This window comes from Seriola lalandi, unplaced genomic scaffold, assembly GCF_002814215.2.
Source record: "Seriola lalandi dorsalis isolate HSWRI2012SDOR001 ecotype SW California unplaced genomic scaffold, Sedor1 jcf7180002055006, whole genome shotgun sequence".
Taxonomy (NCBI): Eukaryota; Metazoa; Chordata; class Actinopteri; order Carangiformes; family Carangidae; genus Seriola; species Seriola lalandi.
In genome coordinates, this window is record NW_019525549.1 from 1,812,715 (window position 1) to 1,830,224 (window position 17,510).

Consider the following 17,510-nt stretch of genomic DNA (forward strand, 5'->3'; position numbering starts at 1 on the left):
TCTGTGGCGCTGCGGGGATGAATGAGAAGAAGTCGTGTCGGTTACCTGTGATAAGTAGCTGATTCTGAACAAAAGATGAACGTGTTCTAGCGCATATTTAGTCAATGAAATGTTCACACAACAGCACATATTTGACCACTTATTTTGTTGACATTTTAGGGGAAGCTGAGCTTCCCTTGCAGTCTTAGAGCAATCACCACTGCTGTCCACTTACACATGCAGTAAGGTAAGGGAAATGGACAAAGTCACTAAACTAAACTGGTCAACTAAATCTCTCTATGACTGAACTCTTGCTCATCCCGGCCAATCATTCTCTCCATTACAATAACTTCATCTCCTACCCCAATCAAGGTTTATAAGGAACCTGGATGTCATGATTGATGACCAGCTCTCCTTCTCTCACCATCTTCTCTCGGTCATGCCAATTTATTCTACACAACATCAGAAAAATTGGTGACTCAGTAGCCTACCCAACTCTTGATGCAGGCCATGGTTATCTCTTGCCTTGACTACTGTAATGCCCTTCTAGTGGCTCTCCTTTCATACAGAGTGAAACCCCTACAGTAAGTCCAGAACGCAGCAGTGTGTTTGGTTTTTGATCAATCTGAAGGGGAACATGTCACTCTACTGCTCACTGACCTCCACTGACTACCCATGGCTGTCAAATTCAAGTCACTACTGCTTGTCTGCAGAGTGACTTCTGAGTCTGCACTAATTTAATTCAATCATACAGCCTTATGCTGTTTCTCGAAACCTCCAATCCTCCAAGTAACATTTTCCCCGCTTACAATATAATCTGAGTCCAGACTGTTCTGGTCTGTGGTTCCCCAATGGTGGCACAAGCTACCAAAGTCTATCAGAGCAGGTCGTCTCTCTATTGTCAAGAATCTGTTGAAGACTCATCTCTTCAGAGAGACCTCTTCTCCTAACACCTCTGACACCCTAACATGTGTACCTCACACTTACTGTGAACTTCTTTACCTGATCTCCTTGCAAGTACAATGGGACAGCACTCCACAACAATAATGGATTTGGTCCTGTTCTCCCAAGGTCAACGTATACTATATACTGTATAAATATATGGATACATGGCTAATATTCTGATATTTTGCAAACTGATTATTTGTTATTAGCTGTATGTAAAATGTTAATCAACTAAGTTACCAGTATACATCTACAGCCGTTGATGGAATGTATCACTGTGGACTATCACTGTGATAAGCCAATGATACTGAACTTTTATGTTGTCCCTTGGCAAACCACTTAGCCACCGGACCATATCATACACTTGTTTGCTATATATATATATATATATACTGTATATAGATATATATATATTGCACATTAACCATTACATCCAAGGCAAAAACAGGAGCATCAAAATGTGCTCTGAGAACGCATTTATTTGGCCTCAATATCATTATGGGGTCGGATGTGGGCTGCCAACATTTTTGAGATTTTCAAGTGGGCCCTGAGTTGGAAAAGGTTGGGAACCACTGCTCTAAAGTAAAGGTATGAATCATTTTCAATTAAATCCACCCACTTAGTTATTTTCCATAACTTGTCCTGACCTGCAGTAGCAGTAGCCGTTGTAGTAGACAGCAGTCCCACAGCTTCAATTCATTCAGTTTGAGGGTTTCTACTCTCCTTCACAGCTCTCCTCTGTGTGCAGCGGCTGATTGGCAGGGCCTCCAGAGGAAGTGCTCTCTTTGTCGTCATTGTGACAGCATGCTCGGTTTCTTGGGTGACAGGGATGGTGTTTGGGAGTGTCCCTGTTGTCTACACCTGGATCAGGTATTACTACTTCATGCTTTCACATGACACATGACAGTTCATGAGAGTTACTACACAGTAATGAATAATAAAATTAAGCACTTCATATGATATGTAATGAAACAGATACATGCAGCTAAATGTGGTTGCAGTGAGAATACAAAGTGATGTTCCACATGGATTCCTGGATCATGACTGAACCATAGTAAGTGGGGTAACATACCATGTTCCTCTCCATTATGTCTTCTCTCTCCTCCAGGTATGACAGTGCAGAGATGCTGTGTGCTGTCTTCTGGGAGAGCAGCTACTCAGACATGTTGGTCTACATTCTCTGTGCTTTCTCCATCTGTATCTTCCTCCCCTTCCTCATCATCTTCTTCTGCTCTGTGCTAAGTGCCACCGGCTGCTGCTCAAGCTGCAACAGGTAAAACACCTGAGAAAAGATGATTTCAAGAGACATGACACAAGCTGGAGACTGCTCAGATGACATTCTTGTTTATGCCTGGTAATATAAAATGGACACGTTCCAAGGTTTGGAGTTTGGTGCAGTTCCCATAATTGTGACTATTATGGTACCATGAATCATGCTAACCACCTGCGTTTACAAGAATCAGGTAAATAAGGACTCATGTGGAACTACCTGTATGAGTGCAGGCAGCACGAGCCTCCTACAACTTTCCAAATGATTTTATTTCATCTTATATTTCATCGTCGTTTTGGGTCTCTGTGGCGATTTTACACCTAAATGTTTTTCTGGTCGTTTTTTCTCCTTTTTCTTGTTTTGAATCTGTTTATGGTTGATTTCAGTCTCTGTGGTAATTTTGTGCCTTTTTGTGATCATTTTCAGTCAGCTTTTGGTTGTTTTGCACCTATATTTTGCAGCTTTTTTGTGCCGGTTTTGAGTCTCCTCGTAGTTGTCTGACATTTCTTTGTGGTCATTTTCAATCTCTTTGTGGTTGTTTTGCATTTTGGTCGTTTTATTAATCTGTTTTTGGTTGCTTTCGGTCTATGTGGGCATTTTGAGATGTTATGTGGTCGATTTCAGTCAGTTTCAGTCGTTGTGCATTTCTTTTGGGTGGTTTTGAGTCTCCCTGTGCTCGTTGTGCGTCACTTTGTGGTTATTTCACATCTTTGTGGTTGTTTCGTGTCTTTTGATGTTTTTTAACTGACCACTATTACTTCCAAACAAGAAATACAAATATTCACTTCATGTTGATACCATGACTAAACTACAGAGCACAATCCCTGTAGTTTTAATACATACAATTATATATGTAGTGTAATATTTACTATATATTGCTGTGCTATTATAGTGCACACATAAACAAAGCTGTCTTGTTTCCTCCTTTTCTCAGTGGCGATGAAGCAGACCTGTCTGCAGTCACACCGCTGCTGGTGGCCTCCTATGTGTTCTGCTACACTCCCTTTGTTGTGTCTGAGGTGACAAATGCACTCAGTAACTCTGAAGCATCACCTGAGCTGCTGTACCTGCATGTATACAGGTGGAGAAGCCACAGTCAACACCTGCTTCTCTACTCACTGACTGTCTTTGTTTCTGTCTCTCCATCCACCAATCAGCTGATCCTGCTGGGTAGGCTGGACCTGTCACCGGCTCCTGCCTGGTTAAGGACACTGTCATCAGTGATGTCATACCTGGACTGTAGTCTGAACCCTCTTATCTACTGCTCCCACCACGACTTCAGGGTGGCAGGCCTGACCCTGCTGTGGACCAAAAGGAAAGCACAGTCCGAGCCTGTCCTCACGGCTGTCACTCAACGTGAGCTATAAACATGAGGGGAGAACCCGACAGTGATACAGCTCATTTTCCTTCCAATCAACTCATTGCTTTTTTCCTCTTTGTTTATCTATTCAGTGAATAATCCAAATTTCAATTAAAGTCATCGATGTGATTTCCAATCATAAAGACCCAGAGCTTTTCTTTGCGTTTCAGTCTGAAATGTTTCCTGTTCTGGGTTTTTGAGAAATGGATGCTCTCTGCAGTACATTCTTCATGTGGACTGTACTGTGAACATTATATTGCGTCAGAGCTTCCTTGATGTGTGTCTGGAGTAGGAAGAGTCACACACTTAAACGGATTATTTTTTAATCAGATCTTTAGTGAAACTTTTAAAAGCATAATTAGAAAACAAAATGCTGACTCAAAACAGAAAGACTGTTCTACTACTGTTTATTACACCATAAAATGATTATTAATGAGTAAGATGAGTAAGCAACATGTAGGGACATTATAACTGATGTAGGGAGCATTAGTGTATTAATAAAGGCTTTAATTACAGCATACAGTCTCGGCTTATCAGAAAATGGCGCCAGAGAAGGTTTAGTTGGTGAACTGCCACAACACCTACAGGCCAAAGTCACAAAATAATCTTAATGTGAGATGAGGTAGGCTACTCCCCGCGGCTCCGCGGACCTGCGCTCTCTCAGTCCTGGCGCGCGGCGCTCTCTCCCTGGGCCCTCTGCGTCAGCGCGGTCAGGAACCAAAAGCAGAAGTGGAACTGCAACACGTCGCACACTTTGGACCAGAAGTGCCCGGTGAGCCGCTGGAACAGCCGGTACCGAGCGAGCCAGTGATCCAGCAGCTTCAGCGCCACGAATCCGGCACACGACAGCATCGCGAGCAGCAGATATCTCCGCGTGTGACCGTCCCCCTGCTCCAACTGCAGGCGAACTCCCTTATAAACGGCAATAACAACGTGACAGCCCAGCGCCACCTCGAAGCCGCGTTCGTGCACCAGCGCCAGACCATAGCTGAGGAGCGAACACAGTTCAAACGCTGCCGCGTGGGACGCGCGCCACCTTGCTGGCCCGCGGTCGATGAAGCCGATCCACACAGGAACCCACGCGAAGATCGGTAAGGTGAACCACTGGTCAAGCACGGCGGGAGCGCGCCGCAGCACAGCCAAGCGAGTCCACTGCACAGGAGCGTAAAAGAGCGCCATGAAGGCGAACACCTGTCGCATGTAGCGGCTCTGCGCCGTCTCCTTGTCGCCTCTGTCCCACAGCAGCCAGGACAGTCCCACGTAGACATAGGCCAGGTTCACCAGACAGTTACAGGGCATCGCCAGGAAAACTGGCAGAGACTCGACCCGTCGCTCCGCATAATGCTCATAAGACAAGTCCACTTCAACTTCGTCGAACAGGCTGGTGTTCGCCAAGGCGACGCAGAGCGCGACAGGCAGCGACACGTGCAGCAGAGCCGACTTCATGACTTGTTCCCGGTCATTACACTCTTCCTACAGTCACATGTGGACTCACCAGCTCTGTGAGATTTAACGTTTCTCTCACTTTCCTGAATGGGATCAAAAGTCGGAACTGCTGTTGTTGTTATTATTCCGGATATCAAAATCACGTGGTAGGAGGGTTTGGATTGGCTTGCTCGCTGCTCGCCCCGCCCCACTCTATACTTCCAGTAAACAGAGCGGAACATTTGCTCAGTGCTTTTTGGCTTTACTGATTACTCTTGAAATCTATTATTTAAACGTTCAGCTTTCCTTAGGACTTAGGAAAAGACAACCTGCTTAGAGAATCTGACTGGACTTACACTTTTTTTTTTAAACTAACTTTATTTAAAGATAAATACAATGACAAACAGAATCACAGCTGCTGAGAAAGATGTTTTAATCCCTCACAGGAAGTAACATCAATACTGCTCAAAACAAGAACAAAGCAAACAAGATGAAGATGTTCAAGTCAGATACCATTGGAGGAATATACATATAGAGTCATCATTAACCAAAGTAAGGAACTGAAGAAGGGGCCAGAGCAATGATATTCAGACATGAGTATATTGTTTCCAGGTGCACTGACCTTATATATTTAGTAGGTGGGGTGGTTTAGTGAAACATTTATATATTTATATATTTATATATATATATAAAACCTTTGGCCCACTTGAAAATCTCAGATACTGGTGGCCCACATCTGACCCTGTGACTATACAGAGACCAAATAATGCTCAGAGCACTTATTGTTTTAATGAGAGTCTCTTGACTCTCTTTCCTTTTATTTCTTCCTGTTAATAACCAGCTCTCCATGTTGATTCTCCACTTTTTGCCATGTGATGTGATTTTTAGTGACAGGCCTTAAAAAAATGAAGGAGTATTTAAACATTTTAAAAGATCATCTTACTTTAAAATACTTAAACACATTATTTATATATATGTATATATAGATATATATTTTTTTAGATTTACATCTTTTCACCAAAATTGCAGCCTACTGTTTGGCAAATGATTTGTTGGCCCACTTGCAGGACCCCGCCCATAGGTTGGGAACCACTGATTTATGGATTTGGGCTTCAGTCTATCAGACAAGGATTTCCATCAGTTCTTGATCGGGTCACAAGTATAAAACAGCTACTCTGTTGTTTCTAAATTTATGTGCGTTTGTTGTGGTCAAACTACAATGATGTGTCGCTTTAAATGTTGCTGCTGCAAGCAATTGTCATAATTTCCGTTCCTTTGGTAAAGGAAGCTCAAGTGTTTCCTCTGCTAAAGGAGATAAGATAGGAAGCAGTAAAGCTCCTTCCCTGAGCTCTGATCATGATGCTGCTCAGATACTTCAGCTAATTTCAATCAGTTGGAATCTTTCTTCTTTCTGCCTTTGCCGTTGTCTTAGCTTGGTGTCCGCAGGTCAAGCAGACAATCACAGCTTCCTCTCTTTTTTGGTGTTCTTGATCTTTTTTTGGATTGCGTCTTTGCTTGTAGTGTTGTATACATTGTAAATTATTGTTACCAGATCTCACAAGCTGGTCGGGCCTGGTCAGTACAGGATGGCAGACTGCCTGGGAATACCAGGTGCACTTTATCTGTTGCTGCTTCTTCACCAAACACAGCTGACAGACACGGTTCAGAGCATGTTGATATTTTAAATAGGTGATAATTAAAAAGTGAGAACAGACAAAGGCAGAGCTGCTCTTCACTCTGGTCCAATCACAAGATGATCTCAAGTGTCAAGTGTATGTCACCTGTAATGAGTGTTTTTACCCTTGGGAAGGAAAGCAACAAGCAGCAGGATCAAAAAAACACTTTATTGTCTCTTTATTAGCTAGTTACCAAAATATCATGCAACATTTCCTAAAAAGAACTGTATACTACAACATTTCAAATCTCTGTACACATTTAACCTGATTTCATTTAATGATATGGAAAGTGACAGCAAAGCACTGATGAAACCAGATCGATTTACACAAAAACATAAAAGGGATTTGTGGCCACGAGCCAGCTCTCACCAAATATTTGTGACTGAGTGAGTGAGGCCGCTGCTCCTTTAAAATTATTTGGCGTGAACAGTTTCTATGATGTCATCAGGGGGTGTTTACAGCTGATCCACAACAGTTTTCAACCTTAACCCTAGCCTCGTTTTGATCTGCTCCTTGTTGCCCTGTTAAAGTTACTGCAATACATGTTAATAATTGAAATCTTCCCACAAAAAGCTCCAAGATCAAGATCCTCTTCTTAAACCACATGAACCACATTCTTCCAAATGCTGAAGCTTGTAGGCAAAAGCTCAAACCACATGTTCACAGAAAAACAAGAGCATCCTGTTGCAGCTGAAATCACACTGGCCCTCATTTATCAATCTTGCGTGAAAACAGGCGCAGGTCTGAGCGCAGAATTGGTCGTACGATAGGATCCACGTGTGATTCATGAAACATTCGTATCTGACCAATCCCAGCGTACGAATGATCGGGTCTTGATAAATGCGGCGGCTGAATTCGATCGTCATTAACATGTTACGCCCTTAAATATTCCTGGTCCGGAGGCCCCGCCCACTAAGGTCAAACATGGAGAGAAGAGTTACTGGCAAAAAACGAAACTTTTCAGAGATGGAGATCGACATCCTGACATCCGAGGTGGCGCAAAACAAGGATGTGCTTTTTGGCAGTCTGAAGAGTGGGATCAAAGGCGCTCATAAAACCGCTGTGTGGAAGAGGGTGACGGAGATGAGTTTGGCTCTGCAGCGCCGCCTCCTGCAGCCGCGCGCCAACACAGCTGTTTTGAAAAATAAAAGAATCGTGTGTGTGTCCTGGCCACCTGCCCACCACGTTTAAAAGTGATAGCTTGGCATCACAAATCATCTGTACATTTATAGAGTGGTAGTTCATAGCATGGTAGCTCCAACCAAATTTGGAAACCCAGCAATCTGGAGATCCCTGCGGTCTCTGAAAACACGCTCACGTCTGACACGCGCGTATTGTTCCTCCAAAACAAGTAAATCTGCCATAGTTATGATTTGATAACTGTCAAAGCATCTGTTTAAATAAGGGAGTGAGTAAACATCTGACCAACCACAGTGCAACAATGATTATCTCACCAGATGCTTCTAATTGTTGTTCCAGTTGTGTCACACCCATCGGAAAAAACAAAAAACAATTACACAATTTTGCCATGAGTTAATTTGCAAACACACATTTCTGCTTGTATTTATTATTATTTCAATTTTAATGTGCAATAATTAGATGTCATGTTAGGCTATTTAGCCTATCATATTGTGTTATTGTACAAAAAAGTGGTATCAGTAAAAAACGTGGGCTTTTTTAAAATAAATTTTTTTTTATCTTGTTTTATCCGTTTTAAGAATCCGTTTTGATCTGTTCTAAATATGTGACTGTTTATACTAATGACAGCTGAGGTTTGTTTAATAATTATTTTCAGACTCAGCCAGATTTTGCTGCTGCACCGCAAATCCAGACTCAGATTTGCGTACACGAGCTCAGACCTGACGTGAGATCTGATCGTAGCTTCCGCTCACGTCCAAATTGATAAATACCGAAGTTTGCGTGGAAATGGTCGTACGCACGGTTTTCTGCCGTGCGTACGCAAACACAAACGTAGGCAAACGTTCGTTTGACGTTCGTTTGATAAATGAGGGCCAGTGATCATTCCAGAGGAACACAGTACTGAGTAGCAAAATTATTGTATTGTTTGACAGGTTGATCTCTGCACGAGAGGCGTTTGTCATGTTTCACTTGCCACCAGCAAACACCAACTCATCTGTCATGAGTGCACCGCTTTAAAAACTGCTCGAGTCATCCACTTCCACAGCTTCTATCTTCTCTTCGTACCTCCAAAACCTGACAAACAAAGATGTTGGTTAGCCAGCAGGAACTACGGCAAGTCTCCAACGGCTGAGACCTTGCATCAACTCATCTCTGGAATCACAGTGCCTTCACCAAAGAAAACACATTTCATTCTAATTCATATCATGAATTATAATCAATAAATTCAGGGCCAGCTAAACCAGTGCAGGATGCTTCATGGATACAAAGGCACCATTTGGTAACAAATATCAAAAAAATGCATACAGTCAAGTTTGATAAAATGTTTGCTGAAGTTTTAGATCAGGTCACAGAATACACTACAACACCTGTTGCCAGGTAACTGTGATGAGTTCAAACTCAGATTAAGGAAAAAAGTTAAAAAAAAAAATCTCTTTTAAATGAAGGAAGAAAGTTGAAAATGGATAATCCGGAATTAAGTTTCACTTACAGTTCTGACAGAATATTAAATCAGGGTTCAGGGGAAAACAATTCACAGAAAATTGAAACACCTGTGTGGACTCTCGGCGTCTCAGCAGAGAAAGACATCAACGTTCAGCTTGTGGTACGACGTAAAGGCGCTACTGGTAAAGACTAAATGAATATTATCAACCAGAGGCATTGCATTTAGTTAAGGTGTAGATGTGTTATATAATTTTGATTAATATTGAATGATTGATCTGTAATGTTGAGCAGCATATATGGCAGAGTTTGATTTGATTAATTTATGGATGTTTGCTAATCTTATCTGATTATGAGTTATGGGGATGTGAATATTATTTTAAATTATTTAAGCATAAAGCTGCAAACAAAATGTGCAAGTATGGTTTACTGCTAAATAAGTATAACTAAATGAATGTACTTTAAAAAATATTTAGTTAAGTAAGAGGTGGATAATATCAAAATTCAAAGAGTGGATATTTTGAAAATAATTGATTTTGTGTTCAATTTTCTTTTGTTTCTTAAAAATACCCAAAATCTCATCAATTCATCCTTAAGTCCTATTGAATGTTTGTGCCAAATCTGAAAAAGTTTTGTCAAGGTGTTACTGACATATCATGTCCACGAGAATGAGACAGACAGACAACCTGAAAACAAAATGGCTGCTCCTCTGACTGTCGCCAGCGCGGAGGAATAAAAACAAAATGCTTGAATGTTCACGAATCCAGATGCTGAGGCACTGACTTCTCACACCAACAGTGACCATGTGACTGTTCTCATCAATAATTGTCAGAAACAGCATTTCAGTGGTCTCACAGTTCATTCTCTCTGTCACCCAGGTAATGACAGTAAAAATCATCACAGGTTTCTTTTACTCCAACTAGATATATAGTATCAGGATTAATCCTTTCATCCAATAAGCTGTTGATATCAGAGGTGGTAAAGGTGTCAGACGTTCGTGTGTGTGTGTGTGGCTCTGTTCGCCAACATACCTGAAGCAGTGCGTGTCCCAGAGGAAGAGGAGGAGGAGGAGGAGGAGTCTGCAGCAGGAGGATGTCTGCTGTTGGTGTAACTGGAGTGGTTGTAGTTATAGGGCTGGTTTCTGCATAACAATCACACAAACAACCTGAAGGCTCTGATTTAAGCGGAGGAGGAATGATGTTCTCTCATCTCTTAACTAACCTTTGACGGCCAAATAGATACCCCAGCACTCCACCTGTCCCCATGCCAGTCCAGAAGCCTCCACCTGTGCCGGGAGCAGCTTGGCCTCCTGGGTACTGTTGTCCATGGGTGTAGTCACTACGGAAACCGTAGCCTGGGTTGGCACCACGATAGCCTGAGCAGACAAGAATACATTGCAGATTTCAGAGAGGCAGCTGTAATCTTATTTCACACTCCAGCACTACAAGCTGGATGCTTATTCAGCTGTTTGTACCAGAGAAGAAATACCCCAACTCACCCACCCCCCTCCCCAACAGGAGGACCAGACCATCTACTGTTGCTCTACCCTTCTGCATCAGCTACCTGTGAAGTCAGGTTTGAATCCCGGGGGTGGTGGTCCTGCGGTGGAGCCGTAGTGATTATCTCTAGGGTACCCAGCCTGTCCTCCGTCCTGCTCCCACTGGGCTGTGTTCCCAACGAGGAACAGCTTGTAGACGCCATAGGCTAAGAGCAGAAGCACAGCAACCACCAGCAGGCCACCTGAGTTCTCGCTGCCCGAGGGGTATGAGCTCTGATGGCTCTGCTGCTGATACTTGTTTCCGGAAAAAGCGCTGAAGAAACTGGAGGCGAAGCCCCCAAGATCTGAGACAGACAAACAGAAAACAAAATTTCCTCAATATCAAGTCTGTGTGTGAAAATTAAACCACACCAACCTCAAGTCTCTATACTCTGACCTCCAAATCCCTTGAATCCACTTTGGGAGCCCCAGCTGCCTTGTGTCCTCCTCCGGCCCTCTTCAGTCAGTTCCAGGGAGTATTCTAGCCCACAGGAGCCCTTCAGTATGTAAGCATCAGCAGGGTGGCTGTAGCCCTCACAGCTCACCTCCAGCCTTCCGAACTTGTACGCATTGTCCATATCAGTCTTACACTCCCACTGTGAACAGCAGAGGAGGGGTTATAGCCACAGACCACATCATTCACAATCACACACACACGTCCTGACTTCTTGTTTCCAAATAAATCACAGACTGACATTTGACTGACATTGAGTTCTGTTATGGACATTACTTTGTTTACAGTCAGTCTCACCTCCTGGCATTGGGACAGGAAGGAGAGTGTGAAGAAGCAGCACCAAGAAGCTGCCATGGTGCATGTAATGACTCCCACTAGCGGGCATCCTCACTGGCTTCCCATTGGTGAACACAGCCAGCTGTGTTTGTTGGAATAAGGCTCAGTCAACACTGAATCTCTTAGGCTCAGACCAATATTTATATTGGAAAATTTAGAACATCCTATGCAACTGTGGTGGCAAACATTTGTGTTTTTAATATTAACAACAAAAACTGAGTTGTGACCAGTCTTTGTGCTGAGCGGCATGATGTACAGTGATCTCAAAGCATCCTAAAAATTCATTCAGTTATACTCCATCCACCTCACCTCTCAGTCCTCACCTGTACATCCACTCCATCCCAACCTTTGTTCTGACACTGCACCACCTCTGGGATGAAGGCCTGGCAGCCTGCTGACCCTCCAACACACTGGAGCTGAGGGACGGGGCTGGAGCGCCCTGCTGTGGTGTAGCGACCCTTATACAGTGTCAACACCTGGACATCCCGCAGCAGCACACTGCCTGTAGTGGGGAGGAGAGGAGCAGGCTGGGTAAGCGATACTCCTACAGGTCTGCAGTTGTAAATGTCTATAATCAGGTGTCCTGCAGCCATTTCCCAGATCAATGCTCAAACAGTTGGAAAGGTGTAAAAAGATTGCTGGAGGATGGTTTTCCACAACCTGGCAACCCAGCAGTTGGTCTTATTAATATCTTAAAAGACTTATTCACCATTAATAAAGCCGTTAATTAAAGTTTACTAACCCCGCGGACTATAAACTAATTTAGTTTCCGGTATGGGCTGCGAGCGGAGTGGAGGTGTTTGTTACATTTTCTGAACATGGTGGTTGGCTGTAACGTTACCCTGACAACGTTAAAACACAGTGAAGCAGAACTTACCGCCATCCCAAGCCTGGACGTGTCCCACCATCAGAAACGACAACACAACGGTAATGAACCGCTTCATCTCCCCGCCGTATGTGCCCGCTATAGTTGTAACTACAGTGGAGACCGGAACACAGATGATGACAAGACCAGCAAACTTTACCTTCCCTGTTGCGTCATTTGTATTTGCTGTCGCCGACCAATGGGGAAAGAGCACGACACCCATGTAAACTGTCAGTTCAACCAATCACACAGAGTGGATTCGTGTGGTCAATACCGTGCGTTCATGTGGGGTCGGAAAAATTAGTTTCCATCTGGGAAAATTCACGTGAACACATCATCAGTACGGAGCAACAACATTTTCGATGCATAAGCAGTTTAAGGACTGATGAATCCTGGATGAAGTTATCTTGAATAACAGTGAATAACTGTTGAATAACTGTTATTCATTGGCAAAAGGCATAATGGCAAAATGAATTAGAGAGATTTATTATCGTCTACCTGTAGTGGAGGCTGAACTCATGAAAACAGCTTTTACCCACGCAAAGCATCATGATAATAAACATTATTTATGAAGTTTACTATATAGTGAGACTGTAAAAAAACATAAAGTTAAATTTGATTTTGTTAAAAGAAAATGAAATCAATTTAAACAACTTCTAACTATAAACGACACACACACTATGTATATACATTACATATAATATTTGTTGTTGTCTGTTTTGGCATTTTTTATGTTGATTTTATATTGGCTTTGTGTGTTAACACATTGCAAACTGTTGTTTATAATGTATTATACATATATATACAGAGTGTATATATATATATATATATATATATACTGTGTGAATAAATGTGAATAAATGTGAATGATTTGCTTTTCTTAATTTATGGAACAATACAAATATCAATAAAAAAAAAGTGAAATATCATTTTGGTTCTTAAAAGACTGGTTTATAGAGATATTTTTGAAGGTTACAAGAGTGAATCATTTTCTTTTCTTTTTAGTGGGTATCTTAATTAATAAGAATGTAGGCAGCCATATATCAGCATTTTTCTTTGCTTGAGCCTGATCAGTCCTTATTTAATACATAGAACATATATTGTTTATATTAAATGTGGGACGACTGAAGAAAAAACTACTAATACTACTACACGAGAACCAACAAACTACAATCCAGTCACAACCATTAGCCCACACTAGCATAGCTGTGATATACTCCACAGCAATGCTGAGTTAGCCAGCTAGCAATATCAACATTTGCAGAACACACCTGGGTATGGGTAACAGAAAGTTTGCTAACATTAGCATACTATTGTAACCGTCACTAGTGAAAATAGACATGTCATATTGTGAACCATCAAGTTACTGACACATGGAGGAGAAGAAAACCAGTTATGAGTCTGGAGGCTTTAGCAGCTCATAGGGTTCTCCTCTCAGTAAGCCAGACCAGTATTGGCTCCACGGTCGGACTGGGCAGGAAATTCAGCCTTGGACTGATCCACTGGGATGGGTTGCATGAATGATGCTGACGGAGCTGATCAATGCTTGACTAACGAGTGATGAAGAGGAAGAGAGCACGACGGGCCCGCCGGTGAAGATGAGTCATACTGATTACAAGTCATTTAGCTTGATTTATTTTTACAGTTGAGCTGCTGAGAGTACGAGACGAAATCCTCCAGTCTCTATTTTCACCATCGGTCCGAAGTGAAGAACAGAACTCACCTGTGCACCACAATCAAGGAAAAAGACTTTAAACCTTTTCTAAAATAAGCTAAAACAATCAAAATATAGTTGTCCAATCAGTTTTTTTTCTTTACTTTTTTGTCATCACTTGGCAGAGAAGAGATTAGTTGGCTCACTGATTGGTTAGGAGTTCATAACTAGGCCGTAAACTAATGAAAAATAATATACAAAAAGCCTCCCAGCCGAAACTTGTTGCCCAACAGTCTGTAATGGACTTCACATGAGAATATTCACAAAAATATGTTTAAGCAAAATGCTTTTGATTTTTTTGAATTGGTGGACCTTTATGAACTTAAAGAACATAAATAATTGAGGAATAAACAGACAATTGGACTTCCCAGATGTCATTTTATCAGTTGTTCCTTACCATAGTTTATCACAGTACAACAGTTACCACGGTCAAAATACATGAAACCGGACCTGTCCCCCTTTTTTCTTTAATAGATAAAAACATTGGATATTTTAATGATATATTGACCACTGAACTGGAAATGTCCCCTTTTTCCATTTGAGAAATCTGGTCACCTTACCCCATGTCCAGTCCACCTCAACTCAGGTCCGATCTCTGTCTTTGTCTGTGGCCTTTCTAGACAGAAACATGGTTTTCTTCCTCAGTGGAGGAAACTCTGGAAGGTCGCTTTCACCTGAACACTGCACACTGAACTGTGACATCACCTGTGGGTGGAGCCTGAGGGGAGGGCCAATGGTTTCAGAGGGAGGGACTCACACGAACTAACATGCACACACTGCTGGATCAGCTACCAAAACAAAGAGCAGAGAAACTCAGATTACATCATGCACAGAGGGGGTGTGGCTTCTTCTCTGTTCAGGATGCCATTACTCCACTATACATAGAAAACAGATTTTTGCTGATGTATTAAAGTTTAAAATCTCATTTATAGAGCCTTTAAGTTTTCTGGGTCCAACATGACCCAACTCCAGCATCATCTCAAGGAGAAGTTACTCATTTGCTTGAAAACACAATAAAAAAACACAACCCAGTGGTTGTAGTAAAAATCAGGTCTTTTATTTTCTCAGTCACCCAATGTTTAGCCCATATTATTAAATCTCTGCTATAAGTTAGATATTTACAACATCATTCAAGGCCCTTCACAAAATGCATCACGATCGTCTTTAGAAAGAAATCTATTTACATTGTACAAAACATTGCATACATGATGATCTGTACACCAAAACCCTCTTTCCCAAAAAAAAGGAGTCACATTTTTTTTCCTTTGTTGTATTCCCCACCATAAGCATTTCTCACTGGCATCATTCCCCAACCCAAAAACCCTGTGTGTGTGTTTTTTTTTCTTTTTTCCTTTTCAGACAGGCAGTTACTAAGTCACAGTCAACTGGTCAGCTACTAAATTAGTCATCAAGACTGTGAGGAAGGCAGGTCGGTCAGAAGTGCTCAGTCCGTCATATTGATGTGCTCTCCTCTAAAGCATCTCAGTGTTTGTAGGAGCTGATGAAAATTCATTCAAGCCAACAGAAATCAACAGAAGCAAACGGCCAATCAAAGTTAACTAAATAAATAATGTGAATAGTTACTTTTACTGAAGTTTTACTAGTGTGGATTTGAAAGCATATTCTCTGAGGGATGGACCACTGCTGGTTTTCACGTGGCGAGGGACCTTGAGGTGTTTTAGAGAAAGGAGTGCTCTGTGAAGCTTCATCTAGGAGTAAACCAGCGTCTGTTGCTCTGTTTTCATTATGTGGTTTTCTTTTGATGCTCTTCTTATTCATTAACCTGTCAGATTACTGTGTTAGCTTCGACCTAGACGTGCCTCTTCCACAGGGGATGCTAAAAATGCTGTTCACAGACTCTGGAGTGCAAATGTGAAGAAAAAACAAATACAATTCAATGTCAGAATCTTGTTTGGCCTGTTCAGCGTTTGCCTACAGGAGCTTTAATTAGCTCTCTCTCCACAGGGGAAGGCTGATGTGGTCTCATCGACATGCTGATGCCGGCCTGTTGGCTCTTTTAGAAGCAGCTGACCAAACAGGACAGTTTTTCACTTCCACATGTTGATTGTTTATATCCTCCTTCACACATCAGCATGATGCCACCAAGTCAACACAATCAAATTTTTGTTTCAAAACTTTTAAAAATGCGGAGCGGATTACTAATTTCCCAGTCTATTGAACAGATTCTGCTCACCTGAGTTTCCTCCTTTGATATTTCTATTAAATGCTTTGTTTCTGACATCCTGTTTGACATATTGTTCCAGCTTGAAAGCCATCCAAACCTGCCTTTCAGACAAAAGCAAGGATGATGCCAAGGATGATGTGTATGTACAAACACCTGGTTAAACACACTGATGATGTGACTAAATCTTCCACCAAAAAAAAAAAAAATAAAGAAAAAAAAGACTCTTTGGTAAGTGAGCTAATCAGTTTGGCTAGCAGTTGATTGAAAAAGTCTAATAAGAGCAAGACTGTTCAATAGTTAGAATTAATATGATTAATTTCATAAATCATCGAGTGGTTTAGAAAAGACCTGAGAGCCCAAAAGAACAGATAGAGACATAGTGTAAACACGAGCATCATGAAGGACCGAGACAGAGACAGAGCCCAACATGTTTTCAGTTCAGTGAACCAGCAGCTTCAGCCTCCACATCACCAGCTCTTCTGCCACCTGGAGTATCTGTGTGTCTGTATCATGGATGAACATGTGGACTAAAGTTTGACTGAGGCATATTTTGGCTGGTGGCAGCAGTTTTGGATTGAAGCTGTGAACAGTAGACACTCTGACAATGACCGGCTCATGACAAGTTTTTCTTCAAAAGGACAGTGTCAGCTCGACAGACCTGTAAACTTATAGCATGGATGTGTTTCTTGGCGTGTTAATCAGTGTGTATGTCTTCATACAGTCACTGTGTTGCTCTCCCAGCTCCTGCTGCTCCTCTAGTCTTCATACGGCCACGATGTTGTTCATCTCCCATTTCTGAGTGGTTTTACTGGTGTCACAGTCTGATATGAACACTTTGTGCAGCAGGTCAGAGCGGTCCAGACATTTCCCTGTTTGGAGAATACAGATGAACATTAGGTCAGAACACACTGTGTTGCAGCTGCGAAATGTCTTGGTTTTTATTTGGGGGGGGGGGGTTTCTTATTTTTCTAGGCAAAAACGCTAAGGAGGAAGGGATTCTGTGACTGTAAAAAAAAAAATCATATAATAATCTGTGGAACCAGATTTGGCCCACGGGACGCCAGGTGCCAACCACTGATCTAGAGATTCGGTGTCTTGCTTATTTTTCATATGTGACATGTCTCCTGGTGATGTTATAGTGACATCATAGCAGCAACAACACATACAACTTCCACCTTCCACCA

The 17,510-nt window shown here is 42.1% G+C and overlaps 3 protein-coding genes across 4 annotated transcripts in view; all 3 read right to left on the reverse strand.

Annotated features, from left to right (window-relative positions):
• Positions 1-3,860: 3,860 nt before the first annotated feature.
• On the reverse strand, positions 3,861-5,137 carry tmem187 (transmembrane protein 187). Its single transcript, XM_023397242.2, has one exon. The coding sequence runs from the start codon at positions 4,998-5,000 to the stop codon at positions 4,215-4,217; it is 786 nt and encodes a 261-aa protein (XP_023253010.1). The 5' UTR covers positions 5,001-5,137; the 3' UTR covers positions 3,861-4,214.
• A 1,667-nt stretch (positions 5,138-6,804) lies between these two features.
• Positions 6,805-12,832, reverse strand: saraf (store-operated calcium entry-associated regulatory factor). The gene is made up of 7 exons (XM_023397238.2): positions 12,440-12,832; positions 11,886-12,064; positions 11,170-11,368; positions 10,799-11,077; positions 10,457-10,610; positions 10,267-10,376; positions 6,805-8,869 (listed from the first exon to the last, which is right to left on the reverse strand). The coding sequence occupies exons 1-7, from the start codon at positions 12,648-12,650 to the stop codon at positions 8,844-8,846; spliced, it is 1,158 nt and encodes a 385-aa protein (XP_023253006.1). The 5' UTR covers positions 12,651-12,832; the 3' UTR covers positions 6,805-8,843.
• Positions 12,833-15,176: 2,344 nt separating this feature from the next.
• Positions 15,177-17,510, reverse strand: part of galnt7 (UDP-N-acetyl-alpha-D-galactosamine: polypeptide N-acetylgalactosaminyltransferase 7) — a 40,769-nt gene continuing 38,435 nt past the window's right edge. For both annotated transcript variants that reach the window (XM_023397229.2, XM_023397228.2), the window contains exon 15: positions 15,177-17,195. In XM_023397229.2, the coding sequence (XP_023252997.1) occupies positions 17,089-17,195 (107 nt within the window). In that variant the 3' untranslated portion in view covers positions 15,177-17,088. The remainder of the gene's footprint in view (positions 17,196-17,510) is intronic.